The 17270-nt window shown below is 33.8% G+C and overlaps 1 protein-coding gene across 8 annotated transcripts in view; it reads right to left on the bottom strand.

Annotated features, from left to right (window-relative positions):
- The window catches only part of LOC143246220 (CUGBP Elav-like family member 2), a 194262-nt gene that overhangs the window by 143633 nt on the left and 33359 nt on the right, over window positions 1-17270 (bottom strand). For all 8 annotated transcript variants that reach the window (XM_076492566.1, XM_076492587.1, XM_076492556.1 and 5 more), the window contains exons 2-3: window positions 2073-2128; window positions 1648-1862 (exon numbers count right to left, since the gene is read on the bottom strand). In XM_076492566.1, coding sequence (XP_076348681.1) covers window positions 1648-1862; window positions 2073-2082 — 225 coding nt within the window. In that variant the 5' untranslated portion in view covers window positions 2083-2128. The remainder of the gene's footprint in view (window positions 1-1647; window positions 1863-2072; window positions 2129-17270) is intronic.

Below are 17270 nucleotides of genomic sequence, written 5' to 3'. Positions count from 1 at the left end.
CCACATCATTGTAACGCACTGTGTTCTGCACAGGCATGCGTTGACATCAAAAACCTTGTCTTCAAAACTGGTAGAAGTATTAAAAATTAATTAAAAATTAAAGTTCATGTGAACTTTATGCGAAATAGTGCCCTGAAGCACCGCATCTTCAAAGAGCTGTGTAATGAAATGGGCACTTAATTCGAGGTACTTCTGTACCATTCTAACGTTCGGTGGTTATCCCGGGGAAAGGTACTGAATCGTGTTTTTGCCATGAGTGTGGAATTAGCCCTATTTTTGCGAGAGCACCAACATTGGCATGCAGATTGCTTTGAAAAATCTGAGTTCATTCTCATTTTGGCGTTCATGGCCGATATCTTCAATGCTTTCAATCATCTCAATCAACAGATGCAGGGCGGTGGAGTCAACATCATCGAAACGGAAGAAAACCTGAAAGCTTTTAAAAAAAAGCTACCGTTATGGAAACGACAAACAGAGAATGATAACTTCGCAAACTTTACCCCGCTGGACGACTGTGTAAGTAAGATCGAAGATGTGTCTGAAATCGGAGACATTTCTGTACCCGTGGAACTGAAGCAAGCAATTGCTATGTACTTAGATGAACTCGCAAAGTCTCTCGACAGATACTTCCCCACCAGAGAGTCATATCCAGCATGGGTGACTCGGCTGTTCACGTTTAGTGTTGCGATAGCAGATGTCAATGATTATGAATAACAAAATCATTGAACTTCAGCAGAGCCAGGTTCAACAGCAACTTTTCAGAACAACAACGCTCTCAACGTATTAGTGTTACCAAATCGTAGCGTACCCTCTTATTGCTAAGGAAGCCATTGAGATACTTATACCGTTTGTTACAACGTATCTTTGCGAGCAATCCTTCTCGAGGATGGTAGACATACAATCGAAGAAAAGGAATAGACTTTGTTGCGAAAATGATATTAGAGAGACGCTTGCCAAGGTGAAGCTGTGCAGTTCTGAAATTGTCTCTGAGAGGCAACAGCAAAAGTCACATTGATTTGCAGTAAATATTCATTGAGTTATGCTTTTGTTTTTGTGTGAAATTCATGTTTTGTTGGTTTTGTTCTTTGAACACAGAGACATTGTGTGCAACTGATGCATGGTTCATTTTGTGCACTAATAAAATATCTACTTATGTTTTGAATTTGAAAAAAATATATTTTATTTTTCGAATTACGAAGGGTTCAGTGAATGCAAATTCGAAACTTCTGGGGTTCAGAACCTCCAATAAGGTTAAGAACCACTGTTCTAGAACGATCATTAAGATCATCACGTCGCGATTGGTCTAGGGAAAATCTATAATGAGCGGTTCGCAACATTTTAAAGATCACAAAATGACTTAATTTCAGTGAAAAATGGCTAACTTTCATAAAAGTACACACGATGTCTTGTGAAATTCTGTACATAATAGAGAAAAATTGATGTAATTGTCGGGTTCAGCGTGCAAGAATTACCGTAAACATATAAACATTTTAAGACAATCAAACCATCGTAGGTCTGTGCTATTTCAAGATCAAGCAAGTACATGGAAGTTATATTAAAAAAAAAAAGATGAATGCTACGAATACAGAAAAGCTACTTGCAGAATAGAATCACTTGTTAGTTACCAAGGAGAATAGTAATATTTACCAAAAGTGCTAAGCGTTGCAGAGGCGAGGGAAGTTGAGAGGTTAGTGACAATCCTCTAGACTTGAATATAGTTCTAAGGAAAGTCTGAAGAAATTTCTTGTTGTAAGCTCCTTTGGCACTTGCAACGGTCTTAGCCTTTAGCCGTCTGCTCAATCGTTTGTTGAGGGGTTTCACTTCAATGGATCGATAAGTCATTGGGGTTGTTGTGTGGGGTCCTGTATGAGACCAAACAAAATCTGTTAAAAAAACAACAAACAAATACCATGGGATTAATGTCAAAGATACAATTATTACATTAATATATGTGAAGTAATTGCTACTAATTTGTTTATATTTATATTCGTAAGAACTTGAGAATAATCAATAATTAGAAAAGTTATGTGTGTAATAAATGTTTCTGGACTATGTTGTACTGAGGAAGTTACCCTGTGTCATCCAATGAAGATCAAGATTTACTGTCCAACGTTCCAACTTTGTTGAACTGCAAAAAAAAAGAGATTATTGTAATCCAACTTCAGCGATGTTCAGTCTCTTGATGTTTTTACCTCTTTAATAATTGTTAGATATTAGTTATTATGAAACAGATTATTCAAGGATCATCAGTCTTCTATCAACAGATGATGTAATTTTGATAAGCATCTGGTAAAACACGTAACAGCCAACTACAGAAGAAAAGAAACAAATTGAAACTTTAACATTTTGAAAAACTTTCTAAAATCTTTACTTTATCTACGTCTGCGAGAATTTTGGCAAAACGGACTTCAACAATTAAATATTTAAATTATTAAAATATAAGGGTTAGAATTCAAAGATACAGAAACTAAGATAGGTGATTAAGAAGAAAGATGGTTGAGTTATTAGATACAACACACAGGCAGTCCCACAAAATGGTTCATTTACATTCCGAAAAAACGAAAGGATACAGATAATTTTACTTTATGATAGGTACATTCACAAGAGGCAACATAAATATGGCTTAGTTTCCAAGTGCAATTTTAGTTTCTATTAGTTAAGCGTACACCAGCAAATTATTTACAAAGTTTAATAAAAATACAAAAATACTTTTATGTTTTCCATATGAAATAGGCCCGGCAAGGCCTTGTGGTTAAGGCACTCAAATCGTAATCTGAGGATCGCGGGTTCAAATCCCCGTCACACCAAATATGCTCGCCCTTTCAGTCGTGAGAGCTTTATAATGTTACGGTCAATCCCACTATTTGTTGGTAAAAGAGTAGCCCAACAGTTGGCTGTAGGTGGTGATGATTAGCTGCTTTCCCTCTAGTCTTACACTGCAAAATTAGGGACGGCTAGCGCAGATAGCTCTTGTGTAGCTTTGCGCGAAATTCAAAAACAAACAAACAATCCATACTCCTGGAGGGCAGAGCAGAGATAACTCTTTGTGTAGTATTGTGCTTAGTAACAAAAACCAACTATAAACAGGAAGGTTTGACACCTTCGAATAAACACTTTTTTGAAATATTGTACTGGTTTTACCTATATTTTAACCTATGATCTCTAATTTCCCTTCTTCCAATGCCATTGTACAACTTTCGTAGGTCTATCCTGACTCCTGTAACCAATTATGCTTGGCTGGTTAGAGTTATATAAGACATGTAGAATATGAATATTTCCTTAGCTAGCTTGTTTCACTGACTCTTGTGTTAACTCATACCATAACGAAGCTAAAGATACAAAGGAGTTTAATTTTATCTTACAATTGCTGTAACGTCACAAACTTTAATCATGCTCATCGTATATTTGACTCATTTTGGAAGCTCATCATGCTATCCATGATCATGATGTTGTCAGCTTTGGTATGTCACTGTTAATTGCCCGTTTTCAAAAATCTAGAACCCCTTTCGGGATCCTGGCTACTGGCGATAGGTGGTGATGACTTGCGGCCTTTCCCTCTAGTCTTACACTGCTAAATTAGGAAAGGTTAGCGCAGATGACCTTTGGGTAGCTTTGCGCGAAATTCAAAACAAACCAAACCATGTGAAATAAGAATCATTTCTGAGAAGAACAAAAAACTGTACAAGTGAAGATATGCACTACAATGCATATCAATGTTTTTAATCTTTGGAGCCATATTCAACGGCTGTTAGTAATACAACGAAATGACTGAATGTAAATGCGTAATTATGCATGACTGAAATAAAATATATTTACTCAGAATCTATGTATATGACAGACGACTGCCAACATACTGATTTCAAATGGTGTAAGAGTTTTCATTTTGAGGAAATGATTGTCGTCAACGATGTCAACACAAGCAATACGGCTTCCAATTTAATATCAATATATAATTATGGTATTCTATAATAGTAAAATATTTTCCTTTTTACTGTGAAGAAGAACAGTCAACTATTCGAAAGCACTCGAGTTTCTGGGTCTTTTGAAATATACTTGAGATCATTTGTGCGAATTCTTTTATCATAGAATGTATAATTATACATCGTTGTAATATCATAAATAGGGCTGTTCATAATATAACAGATAAACGACTACCCAATTGCTACATTTTTTAATCCTGTCTGAAATAGCAGCTAGTTATTAAGTTGAATGAAATTAGCTATTAATGAGTGTTATAATATACCATGTTTGAAAGTGAAGAAGTAATAATAACATTAATTTGTTATAGTTGTACGACAACGATTGTAAAAGTACAGAACTTTCGAAATCAAAAGAATACGAAATACTTGCAAACTAATTGCTTTGTTTTTCTACTGTATTGGTGATTATAAAGAATTTGGAGGCCCGGCATGGCCAGGGGATTAAGAAACTCGACTTCTAATTTGAGGGTCGCGGTTTCGAATCCCTGTCACACGAAACATGCTAGCCTTTTCAGTTGTTGGGGCGTTATATAATGTGCGGTCAATCTCACTACTCGTTGGTAAAATAGTAGCCCTATAGTTGGTTGTGGGTGGTGATGACTAGCTGCCTTTCCTCCAGTTTTACACTGCTCAATTGAAGATTGTTAACGCAGATGGCACTCGTGTAGCTTTGCGCGAAATTAAAAACAAAACAAAAACAAGCAAACGCCCGTCATTAAAACCCATGGTTATCAAATTAAACAATTAGAAGTCATGCTATCATAAACAAGTGTAAAATTTAATTTTGTTATTGTTGTCTTAAAAGAGACTGGCTGGTAGGCTGGTACAACTGAGATATCAAAAACGAAGTAAGATGTAGGAAAAAAAAGAAACAGTTATCTGGACAGATTTTATACGCTTGTCAGAAGCCAATTTTAAAAGAACAGTATCAAGTGAGGAGAAACGTCAAGAAAGAAACAAGTTTAAGAAACGTATCTCTGACGAGTAACCATGCAAAATGTCTCTTATAAATATCTGAATTCTGAAGATAATCAGTTTAACTAACTCAGTTTGAAGACATAAACACATTTCAGAAATGATTAAGATTTATTATTAAAATGATTGTAAATTTCGAAATGGCATTGCCAGTTACATTACATTTAACGTATTAAGTTAAGATGGTTATTTTGCTAATTATTAACAATACTTCACATTAAAGAAAATAAGCTAAATTGGGTATAGTTTAGTAAATATTGAAAAGTTTATTGTATAAAAAATCCATGGATTGATTTCTATAAACCTTTCCAATTTTGTGTTTTTAAATTTACACTATGTCCTGAATTATCTAATTCACTTTTATGGAAAGATTTAAGAATATATGAAAAATACAACATGAGTGATAGAATTACCAACCCGGTAAATAAAATCTTGAAAAATAATCTACACCTGAATTCTGAAAATTATTTCCTAATATTGTACAACAAATATATTAGGCTATAATCAACAGAATACAGCAGTTGCAAGCTATATCAGTTCTAATCTATACAGCTAGGTCGATGATACAGAATGCTATGCTTTATATATCAAGGTGCGAGACACTTGTAATGCTGAGAGTTTATGACGATAAGGTGATTCATAGCTGATGATCAAGGTATACAAACTTCGTGGTGACGAGAAAGCCACTTGAAGTAAAAATGTATTCTCAAAACGGCTGATAAAACTTTAATTAAAGTAAAGTATAGAACCACGTTTCGACCTTCTTAGGTTATATTTGTTAACCTGAAGATGATCTAAGAAGGTCGAAACGTTGTTCTGTACTTTATTTTAATTAACGTGCCAATATTCATACCAGCCGTCTTAAGAGTACAAAGTATGCAAACGTTAAACGTTAAGCACGGTGACTGTTGTACTAACGTTAAATGAATTATTTGTTACGTTTCAAAATATTCTTAATAACATGCATTGATTATGAACTAAGTAACATTACTAATAATTATAATACCGTAGTGTCCAACTCTAGTGTCCATAGCTAATTAGATTTGAGTTTCCATAAAGTGTACTGATCATATTAAGCAAACACGTAAGGAAAGACGAAGAGCGGAATAACATTATATCTTTCTTGTTAATGAAAGTTACAGCGTTCGTATTATTCGAAACTCTCGAAAGAGATTTGTAACTGATCTGGACTCTTGTTATTCTTATACAATCCCATTGGATTAGAGACAAACAAGAGCATTATTAATACATATTAATAGCGATAGGTAGATTGGTGTACAGATAGATAGAGGAATCGTCAACCTGGGAAAGTAGTTGTTCATTTGTTTTGAAGTTAAGCTCAAAGCTACACAATTGGATGTGTGTGCTCTTGTCCCCACTGGTATCGAAACTCGGTTTCTAGCGTTGTAAGTCCGCAGACACGCCACTGTGCCACTGGAAGAGGCGAAAATATTCTTTGGTTACCTGAAGATGACCTAGGAAGGTCGAAACGTTGTTCTCTGCTATATTAGTACAATTGTTAATACCCATACCAACCGTTGTGAGATACATTTTGACTGCAAGTGAGTTTCTCGTCATCAAGGAAGTACTTGTCAAACCAATGGTTCAAGAACAAATTCGTACACTATTCTAATAACGTTTAAATTTTTCTTTCATTAATGAATATAATATTAATAATGGAAGAAATATCAGAGTGTAAACATTACGAAAGTGGAAAGTTTGTTCATGGTGTTTGCACTTTCAACAGATTATTTTGTTTTCGCGATGTCTTGAATTTCCAATGGACAACACAACTGAGATACTCAGATAAAAAAATAATAGACACGATTCCATCAGTTTTTACAACTTCAGTGAAAGCTCTTATGGTATTACATGTAAATGAAAATAAACTTTTGTTTTCCATATTTTACAGTGCTTAAATACGGATGCCGATAAAATGATTAATAAAATATGTTTTCCTAACGTGTTTTAATACCAGCTATGGGTTTGCCTTGTGTTAAACTCTGGATTTCCGGGCTGGGAAGCCGATTTGGATTCCGTGTGATATCACAAAATATTCCTCGTACTTTAAGCTGTGGGTGCATGATAAGAGCGACAGTCAATCGTACAGTAAGGGTGATAGAGTGCTGCTGACTAGGGACATCGGCTTTAGTAGTTCTGTCATACCAATACTTGAACGTATGAGATTTATTTGGGAGTTATGAACCAGATGAGTATTTCTTTTCCGACAGTTATTCTGGTTTCTGAAAGGTTGATTACGTTTCTAACTACACATCTTAGATTTGATATTTGCCATAAATATATTTTACCACAAAGATATAAAATATTATAAAAAACAAATCACCCGTTTTTATTTTTAACCATAAAAAAAAACATTTGATAAAAAGAGAAATATACAAAGTCGATGAGGTGCTAGAGATTTAAAGTAAAAAATCTACTCATTTCAGGCCCGGCATGTTCAGATGGTTAAGACACTCTACACGTAATCCGAGAGTCGCGGGTTCGAATCCCCGTCGCACCAAACATGTTCTTTCTTTCAGCCATGGGAACGTTATAACGTGATGGTCAATCCCACTATTCGTTGGTAAAAGAGTAGCCCAAGAGCTGGCGGTGGGTGATGATGACTAGCTGCCTTACCTCTAGTCTTACACTGCTAAATTAGGAACGGCTAGTGCAGATAGCCCTTGTGCAGCTTTACGCAAAATACCAAAAAAAACCAATCGCTACGCTATTAAGAGAAAATATAAAGTTAAAATTAATAATTTTATATATACGATACATCTTCGCTACTGTCCGACATTTCAACAGAATTAAAATATTTCTTGTTTTTTGTTGTTTTTTAACTGTCGGCGAAACCCTAACCAGTAGTAATATGTCTATCAGTGAATATGAGATTTCTTGCTTCACGGCTCAAGACCACTAAATAATAAAAAAAGTGACAGACGAATTTAAATATTTGTTAAGAGAAGACCAACAGGTAGTCTTGGCGAGTTGAATTCTATCATTTCAAAAGTAAAGAAGGCTAACGCAACTAGTTCAACAGTAATAAATGGAAACTAATGTGAAAATCATTTTCTAAAGTGAAGCATCGTTCGAAAACAACAGCAACAACAAAATAAAAGGTAACTGCCTGCATGGTTTTCCAAAGTGTAGAGAGAGAAAGTTCTATCAATCTAAATTACTACTTGCGTTTTTACATTTAGGATGACGTTGGATGCGGCACATTAATCAGGATTATTAAGAAAATGGTAACTACGTCATGTGCTTCAGGGCTTTTGGAACTATTTTCTTAAATTTTACAGAATTAAGATGTTTTTCGTTTAAGATAATAGAAATTCGATTAATCCACGTAAAAGCACGTGGTACGACATGTTTTAAATATAGAAATTTCTCAAAGGGTGTACACGAAATACTTACCAACAATGATTCTTTTCTCTTTCAATTTTCTGGTAAGCTTAATGGAAAATGTTAAATATTATAACTGTTCGGACTTTTAGTAAATTACTTTGGATTAAGTTAATAATTTGAAGAAGTATTTTTAATATAGTTTATAATTAGATTGTATTAAAAATAGCTTCCATTATATGCATGTATTAATTCTTATCAAAGTAATAAGTTTAAGAAAAAAATTAAAAAATAAAACTTAGAGGTGCGGACAGTATAACTGCTAGTAAAAGAACAATGCTCATAAAAATAATAGGTTTCGAACCCCTAATTTTAGCGTTGTAAATCCGTAGACTTACCGCTGTACAAGTTCTTGCACTTATACATTTATTTAAGGCTATCATCCGAAAATAACAATGATCCAGTTTGTTTTCTTTGAAACAATATATGTATAAAACAATGCATGTAGACACGAGTTTGTCAGAAGATAGATCTAAATCTCAAGCAAGTAAATTTTTAAAGTATAATTCTCACAATTTATGATTAAACTAGATGTAAGATCCTGTTAAGTTAATTTGACAGATAACTGCAACATAAGATTAAAATAAAGTTTGGTATCGCCAGATAATTTCATTGGATTATTTGGTCCGCAAACACAATCTTCTGTGTCTAATGTTGTATTCAAAGGTCTTCTGATGAGTTGTGATTTTGGATGAAAGCCTCATCGGACGAGGTCTATAATAAACGATACTTCTGAAACTCTTTCATTTCAAAATCCTTGTTTATAAGCGAATGATGAAATGTACGAATTCATTAGCTTGCTCATTGTAGTGCGCCATCAAATGTACTGCTATTAGGGTTAATTCTCTGTCTGCTTTAATGTTATAAACCCCATTTATTTGCCAAAGCCATTAAATGAACTTTGTATTAAGTTGATATCAAAACCGTCATAAACTGAAGTAAATGTATTTTCAAACACGTAACTACCATCATATAAGTATATAAATATAATATAATCATTAGTTCTGAAAAAGTTGCACCCAAAAAAAACGCACTGAGCGTGCTACTTAAAGGAATAAAAAGTAAACTGATGGTTAAACTTCTAACCACACGTATAGTACTGGTAAGAAGTTTACAGCAAATATTTATTTATTAGTTATCCAGGGTATTTTTTCTTCAACTTGGGGCATGGTGTTGGGTAAAACCAAATAAGCGGCCTAGTTTCCGTTTTGCTTGGCCTAACCAATTCTTATGTATCTGTACGTCCTATCACCTTAGAGGTCTGTAGGTGGTTAAGGTATTCGACTTGCCACGTAAGGGTCGCGTGTTCGAATCCCCGTCACACCAAAAATACTCACCCTTTCAACCGTGAAGGCGTTATAATGTGATGGCAAATCCCAATATTTGTTGGTAAAAGAGTAGTCCAAGATTTGGTGGTGGGTGGTGATGATGACAAGCGCCTTTCCTTTAGTCTTACTCTGCTAACTTAGGGATAGTTAGCACAGATAACCCTCGTGTAGATTTGTGTGAAATTAAAAAAAAAAAGTCAAAAAACTAAAACGGTCAACTTTTATGTGAAACTATGGTGAAAATGCCCCCCATTAGTACAGCTGTGTGTCTCCGGATTTACAATGCTAATATCAGGGGTTCGATTCCCCTCGGTGGGCTGAGCAGATAGCCCGATGTGGCTTTGCTATAAGAAAAACACAAACACACAATGGTGAAAATTTCATACAGATAGCTCATGTGACTTTTTGCGTTGACGTGTGTAAAATGTTTGGTCAAATTGGACGACTTTTGTTAAATAATTTTGCTCATGTGGTTTATTTTCAACGACATTTTACACATAATTTTAGGTTGAGGAAATCAATATGTGTAACATACTTAAAAACTTCTATAAAAGCTAAGTATATTTTCCTATCAAATAAACTCTCCGTTCTTTTGGTGGGAAGAAATAATAAAAAAATTCAATCAAAATTGTAGGTTTTATAAATAATTTATTTCTTAATGGACTACCTTGTATAGCAAGTAAGGTTCCAGCGGAGCATATCCACTGAAAATATGTGATAATTTGAATTATTACCGTCCGAGCTACAGAAGGTGTACAATCGCTAAACTAGCACTTCTGTTAATAACACACAATGTGTCCTGTTTTGGTTGCACAAAACACTACTGTGTGTCTTAATATCACTTTTGGACAATAATTTAAAAACTGATACTGCAATACGTTTAGAGCCAGAATAAAGTAAAGTTGTTTTATTATTTTAGAGCTGATGCATCTATTATCAAAGTATTATAACTGTTTCTATACAAAAATAACAGTATATTATATATCGTATATTTTTTTTCTGGAGTCATTTGTGCTTTGAAAAGAAACTGCACAAAATGAACAATGTTCTGAAACTTCACACTGACTCACAATAATAGTAGAATTTACTGGTAACATTTGGTATTAAAATCGGTTAACCTATATTCTTGTAGTGCCATGGGCAAAAATAAATAAATATTGATATATATATCTGTATACTCTAACTATATTTTTAAACATGTTGTATTTCTTATAGAGGAATAATGAGCATAAGTTGATATTTATAGAACGGTTACTTGCTTTTAAACAAAGGGCGTAAACAAATATTTACAAGTCAATGAAAAAATTATATATATACACATTGACAGATTATAATTTCTAATTTTAAACTGAAATATAAACAGTATACTCATTAACGAAACATGGTAAATAATATCGCAATCATTCGTTATACTGTGCTCTCCAAAACTGTCGGTGCTGTCGCCCTATTAATTATCGATATATATAACTCGTAAATTTACCTTAATATATCTTCCAGTCCTCTGAAATAATAAACCTGTCCTGACGTTTATGTATGCGTGTCTGTAAAGAACTCATTTTATTTTATTTTTATTTTGACTGTAACATAATCTAATAGTGTAATCACATAACATAATTACACAACTGTTGATGTAAGCACCATGACAAAATTTGGATACAACAGGTAACTATCGTTCAATTCTTAAATATCCTGTTACTAGGTTTTCTTAATATAAACATCGCTAACTTTAAAAAAATATGTCACTACTTTAATATTACATACATATGAAATATAATTATTAAACAACTAATAAATTTACAACGACTTGTTAATTTATGATTTCTTAAATTAAAACATTACTCCTAATGCTTAATGACCAGACATGATTAGGTGGTTAAGGTACTCCACTCATAATCTGAAGGTCGCGGGTTCGAATCCCCGTCATACCAAACATGCTTGCCCTTTCAGCCATGTGGGGCATTATAATGTGACAGTCAATCCCACTATTAGTTGGTGAAAGAGTAGCCCAACAGTTGGCGGTGGGTGGTGATGACTAGCTGCCTTCCTTTTAGTCTTACACTGCTAACTTAGGGACGGCTAGTGCAGATAGCCCTCGAGTAGCTTTGCGCGAAATTCAAAAGAAACCAAACCTAATGCTTAATATGCTTTCTTTAAATCTAATATCAGTATTTAAGGAGTTTCGAATGAAAAACAAAAAATACAATTTCGCCACATATCTTAAATTTCATCTTTTAGATGAAATAATTTCTACAGTTTTTATGAAAGTAGTGACAGACAATATTATCTGATATTTAATTTCCATTAGCTTTCACTGGTGAGCGGTTGAGTAGATAAATTGTATATTATATGCAGTATTCTCACGTTTCCTCCGTTTGGTAAAGTTACGACGTATTCAGTTAATGCCTTATAAGATACAAATTATATTTTGTATAAAACTGTTCTGGTGACAGAGCATATAATGGCGTTAATATATCTTGGACCAACATTAAAACGTTTTGAAAAACTCTATAACAGTAATGAAGAATATACTTTTTGAAATATAATTTAAAGGCAGTTGCTGTTCTTTATTGTAATTTGGTAATTTAGTTGTATTTAAGGTTCAGTGCAGTTGATTTTAATTTTCCTGTAATGTTGCATCTCGTTAGAACAAAATCAACTGGTAATTCCATACGTTGGAATAATTCCTATAACTGCAATATTAGAAAACCTATTATTTGATTAATAATTAACTGCGCCTTACTTGAAAGATTTTTTTCATACAGGTGTTAACTGTGGAGTCTAGGCTATATATATATATATATATATATATGTATATTTGGTTCACAATGAATTCACGAATAGCCAATGGTATAATGCTACCACGGCTAGATGTATAGTTGGAAAACTATAGATTTCAACACTTTCTAAACAAAGATGCCAGCATAACGTAAACAGTAAACACTATTAATGTTGTGGCAGTAGAAACGTCAATGCTCTCCATAACATGGCAGAACATTTAAGGAAATAAATGGCCCCGGAGATATTTCTCAACTCAATCGAGAGCAACCTGTCATCAAAAAAGAAACAAAACCTTTGAACTCAAAAAGTCACTGTGTTAATGTCGGGCTTATTTGTTGGTAGTGTTAAAAGTATAATAATCAAGGATTTTAAACTTATGAAGTTGCATAAGCCAGAATCTCATAAGGCTTTAATTACATTTTAAAACCAATAGTTGTTCTCATGATAAAGGAGGTCAGAAGAATAAAAGTACAATAATTTCAATCTACAACATTTCTGTCAAATTCCTTGATATCACCTACTGCTTTTTGTCTTTTTACTCCAAAATTCAAGTACACTAGAGAAATTGTCGAAATATGTTGTCCAGTTTTGGCCACACTGTCCTTCTCTATCAATAAAAGTTACAAAGTCATGTAAAAGAGCGTAATGGAGATCGTTCTTTCAAAGTACAATTTACTTAATTAAACATAACCCAAAATGAAATATTTCTTTAAATAAGAACCATATGCGAATTTTGGTTCATTTTTTGTTATGTGCGCTAATGAAACTGAATTGAAACGTCTAGAAGGTAATTACGTTTTGATTACTTGGTAACATACAAACACAGTAATATATTCATTCCATTGAAAAATAAGATTTGATAAACATATGTTTGGAAGTGTTTAAGGAGATCATTATATACCTTGTGTTTCATAAAACAGTAAGAATGTTTGTAAAATTAAATTATAAAGGAATCCCAATCAGAAAAATAAATTGTAAGTTTTTCCCACCTGCATTTTCTAAACAAAGCAGTGTATCATCAGAAGCAAGAGAAAAAATAATTTTAGACCAAAACAAAAGAATAATACATGTAAAGAGATGCTTATAATTCACTACTCTTCAAGTATTAATAAAGTGAAAACCTGTTAAAATATGATAGGATTCATTTATTGAATGTAATTCCCATTAATCCAACAGATTGTGAGTTGTCACGTTTATTTAGGCCCATACATTTAAGTGACAATAAGTTGAACATTCTATACTTTGTTCATTTGTTTTTGTGTGTGTGTGTGTGTGAAATGTATTTATCGATCCAACAAACTTAGCATGCAAGGAATGGATTAACTAAGATTCAAGGTTATACTTCAATCCTTTCAATTTTCCGATCTTTCATCCTACAATCAATCTTGGAATCGTACGCAACGTTGTGTCTTTCCGTTCTAGTCATATTCCACGGATGTGAGAGCATTGTAGAAAGTAGACTTAAATGTTTCAAGATGAGCTCCTATCTTCAGCTCAGTCAGAAAACTACTTCCGTTACACAGTGTGCTGATTCCTTCTTTGGTGTTCTCCAGGTCAGAATTGTGGATTTTTTTTACAAGAGAAATTTAGTACAATTTCTTTTTCTCTGTATGATGTCTAATGATACCAACAATTTAGTTTGTAATTTGAATAAAATACTTCAATTATAGAACGATTTTGTCTTCCTGTTTGAGAGTGCTCAACTCGTGATCTGAGTGTCGTGGGATCGAATACCCGTCACACCAAACATTCTCGCCCGTTCAGCCGATAGGGCGTTATAATGTGACGGTCAATCCCACCATTCCTTGTTAAAAGAGTAGCCCAAGAGTTGGCGGTGAGTGGTGATGAGTAGCTGCCTTTCCTCTAGTCTTGCACTGTTAAATTATGGACAGATAGCCCTCGTGCAGCTTTGCGCGAAATTAAATAAAAAACAAGTTTTTCTGTTCGATAATAATAGTGAAAGTTGTTGATTACAGGATAATTATATGTGTGTAACACCACTGTTTCGTTTCAGTGTAAACAAAACAATTTTTTACAGAGCCAAATACTTTTCTTTGATCAAGAATTTGTTATCCTATTTAGAATTTTGAAGCTAATTTTATACTAAGTTTCAGTACCAGTTTATTAAAACAGAGTCATTATATTCAGAAAAAAGGTAAATGTATGAATAAGTGTTTTATAAGAAATAAATTATCATTATAAAAATCCTAAATTATCAGTTATGTAATGTTCACATACATAAAATATTGGATATAACTATGGAAACAGAGACTGCCACTATCTAATTTATAAACAAGGGCTATAGTAAATTAGAGATACGTATTGATAATATACACTGTGACTGGCTGTCATCCAATCAGTCCGACAGTGTCATATCAGAATAATAGTATAAATAATCATACTATTCCCAGCAGTAGAGTGGTAAATAAATTCTTGGCATTTATTAATACAGGTGTGCTTCAAGACAAACAAGCTGAAACCGAAATTGTGGCTGGTGAAGTTTATTTCATGAAGTGAAACTTAATAATTCACTAAGGTATTCAATGAAAATTCTAAAAAAAGTAGATGGAACTAGACCAGCAATCTTGAGAATAGAATCAGTTCTACATAAATGAACTTAAGTTGCATCAGTGCTCACAAAACGCCCTTGGGAGTGATAACTGAGTCGATAGGTTGAATTAGGCGTCAAAATTTAAAGATTGAGACAAGTACAGCTTGAAAAGGATGGATGTTTTTATAAATGAATTCAAATTCAATTTGTTTGATAAACAGAGGAACATTTATTTAAATTCTAAAGAAGAGAATGGAATAATGGTCAATGTATAACACTTACATCGCATCATGCTAAGAATACAATACAAGTGAAGGAAGATCTCAGCCTAAGATATTGAATATTTACATAAAATTGATGGCACACACCCTGTATGCTGATATATACCATAAGACACTTATTCATGATTTCATTTTCTTAAGAATAAAACTCTTTGGTAGGGATTCATCTACCAGCGTGACAGTTATCTCAAACTTGCAGTTAATGGTTGTATGGGATTATACGAAAGCTGAAACAGTTAAAGGTTAACCAAACAATGCGAAAGAATTGAAATAAGTGGTAGAACAATAGTTTACACTAATATATTAATAAACTTAATGTACTTCTCTGTTTAAAATATAAACAAAGTATCAATCACTGTAACACATGTTCGTTTTTCTCTTCTATCTTTTGTACTAACGTGTTCCTGTTATCATGAATTGACCTCTTAGTTGTGGTTCTTTTAAGTATAGCGCCTGAGCGATTTCATAAATATTTCCAATACCATATATTTCCATATGTTACTCGTTTGCTTTGTTTGTTTCTTTCTTTCTGGATTTCGCGCAAAGCTACGCGAGAGCTATCTGCGCTAGCCGTAGGCCGCAATAACTAGTTACATTCCCTGCTGTTTGTCACTTCGAAATTAGGAAATGCTAGTGCAGATAATCCTCGTGTAGCTTTAGGTGAAATTTTACAAACAAACAAATGAACTTCGTTTATTTCTCATGCTCATTCACAGATGCTTGAGTTCATTCGTTGATGACAATTTTATCTCAAATGTATTTAAATAATTAGCCAGTAGCCAGGATTCCGAAAGGGGTTCTAGATCTTTGAAAACGGACAATTAACAGTGACATACCAAAGCTGACAACATCATGATCATGGATAGCATGATGAGCTTCCAAAATGAGTCAAATATACGATGAGCATGATTAAAGTTTGTGACGTTACAGCAATAGCAAGATAAAATTAAACTCCTTTGTATTCTTAGCTTCGTTATGGTACGAGTTAAGCACAAGAGTCAGTGAAACAAGCTAAGAAAATATTCATATTCTACATGTTTTATACAACTCTAACCAGCCAAGCATAATTGGTTACAGGAGTCAGGATAAACCAACGAAAGTTGTACAATGGCATTGGAACAAGGGAAATTATAGATCATAGGTTAAAATATAGGTAAAACCAGTACAATATTTCAAAAAAGTGTTTATTCGAAGGTGTCGAACCTTCCTGTTTATAGTTGGTTTTTCTTAATAAGCACAATACTACACAAAGAGTTATCTCTGCTCTGCCCTCCAGGAGTATGGATTGTTTGTTTGTTTTTGAATTTCACGCAAAGCTGTACGACAGCTATCTGCACTAGCCGTCCCTAATTTAGCAGTGTAAGACTAGAGAGAAGGCAGCTAGTCATCACCACCTACAGCCAATTAATGGGCTGCTCTTTTACCAACAAATAGTGGGATTGAACGTCACATTATAACGTCCTCACGACTGAGAGAGCGAGCATATTTGGTGTGACGGGGATTCGAACCCGCGATCCTCAGATTACGAGCCGAGTGCCTTAACCACCTGACCATGCCGGGCTAGAAGTATGGAAATACAGTTTTTAGAGGTACAAGTCTGCAGACATTCCGAAGTGCCACTTTGTGGGTGGCTGGGGGGGGGGTTACAGTTTTAATTCATTTGATCTTCTTTCATTAAACCCCATGAATAAGATTAATAGATAGTATACTCGACTTAATAACTTTAAAATGGATTAAAAATAAAAGTTTGAATTAGATAAGTTGATACAAGCAGGAAGAATAGATAACAGTGCAGAACCGTAGCTGCAAACCATCAAAACTGGAGACAGCACCATGACTGGTTGATATCGAAACTTGATGAGCAAGAGTTAATGTCATCTCTCCTCATGAAAAACAAAGAAACATCAAATTTGTTGTGAGTGATATAAATGTCAGAAGTGTCCTTTTAACCACAAAATAGAAATAGCGCTCA

Source organism: Tachypleus tridentatus, chromosome 1, assembly GCF_004210375.1.
Source record: "Tachypleus tridentatus isolate NWPU-2018 chromosome 1, ASM421037v1, whole genome shotgun sequence".
NCBI lineage: Eukaryota > Metazoa > Arthropoda > Merostomata > Xiphosura > Limulidae > Tachypleus > Tachypleus tridentatus.
This window is presented reverse-complemented; position numbering and strand designations above follow the sequence as displayed.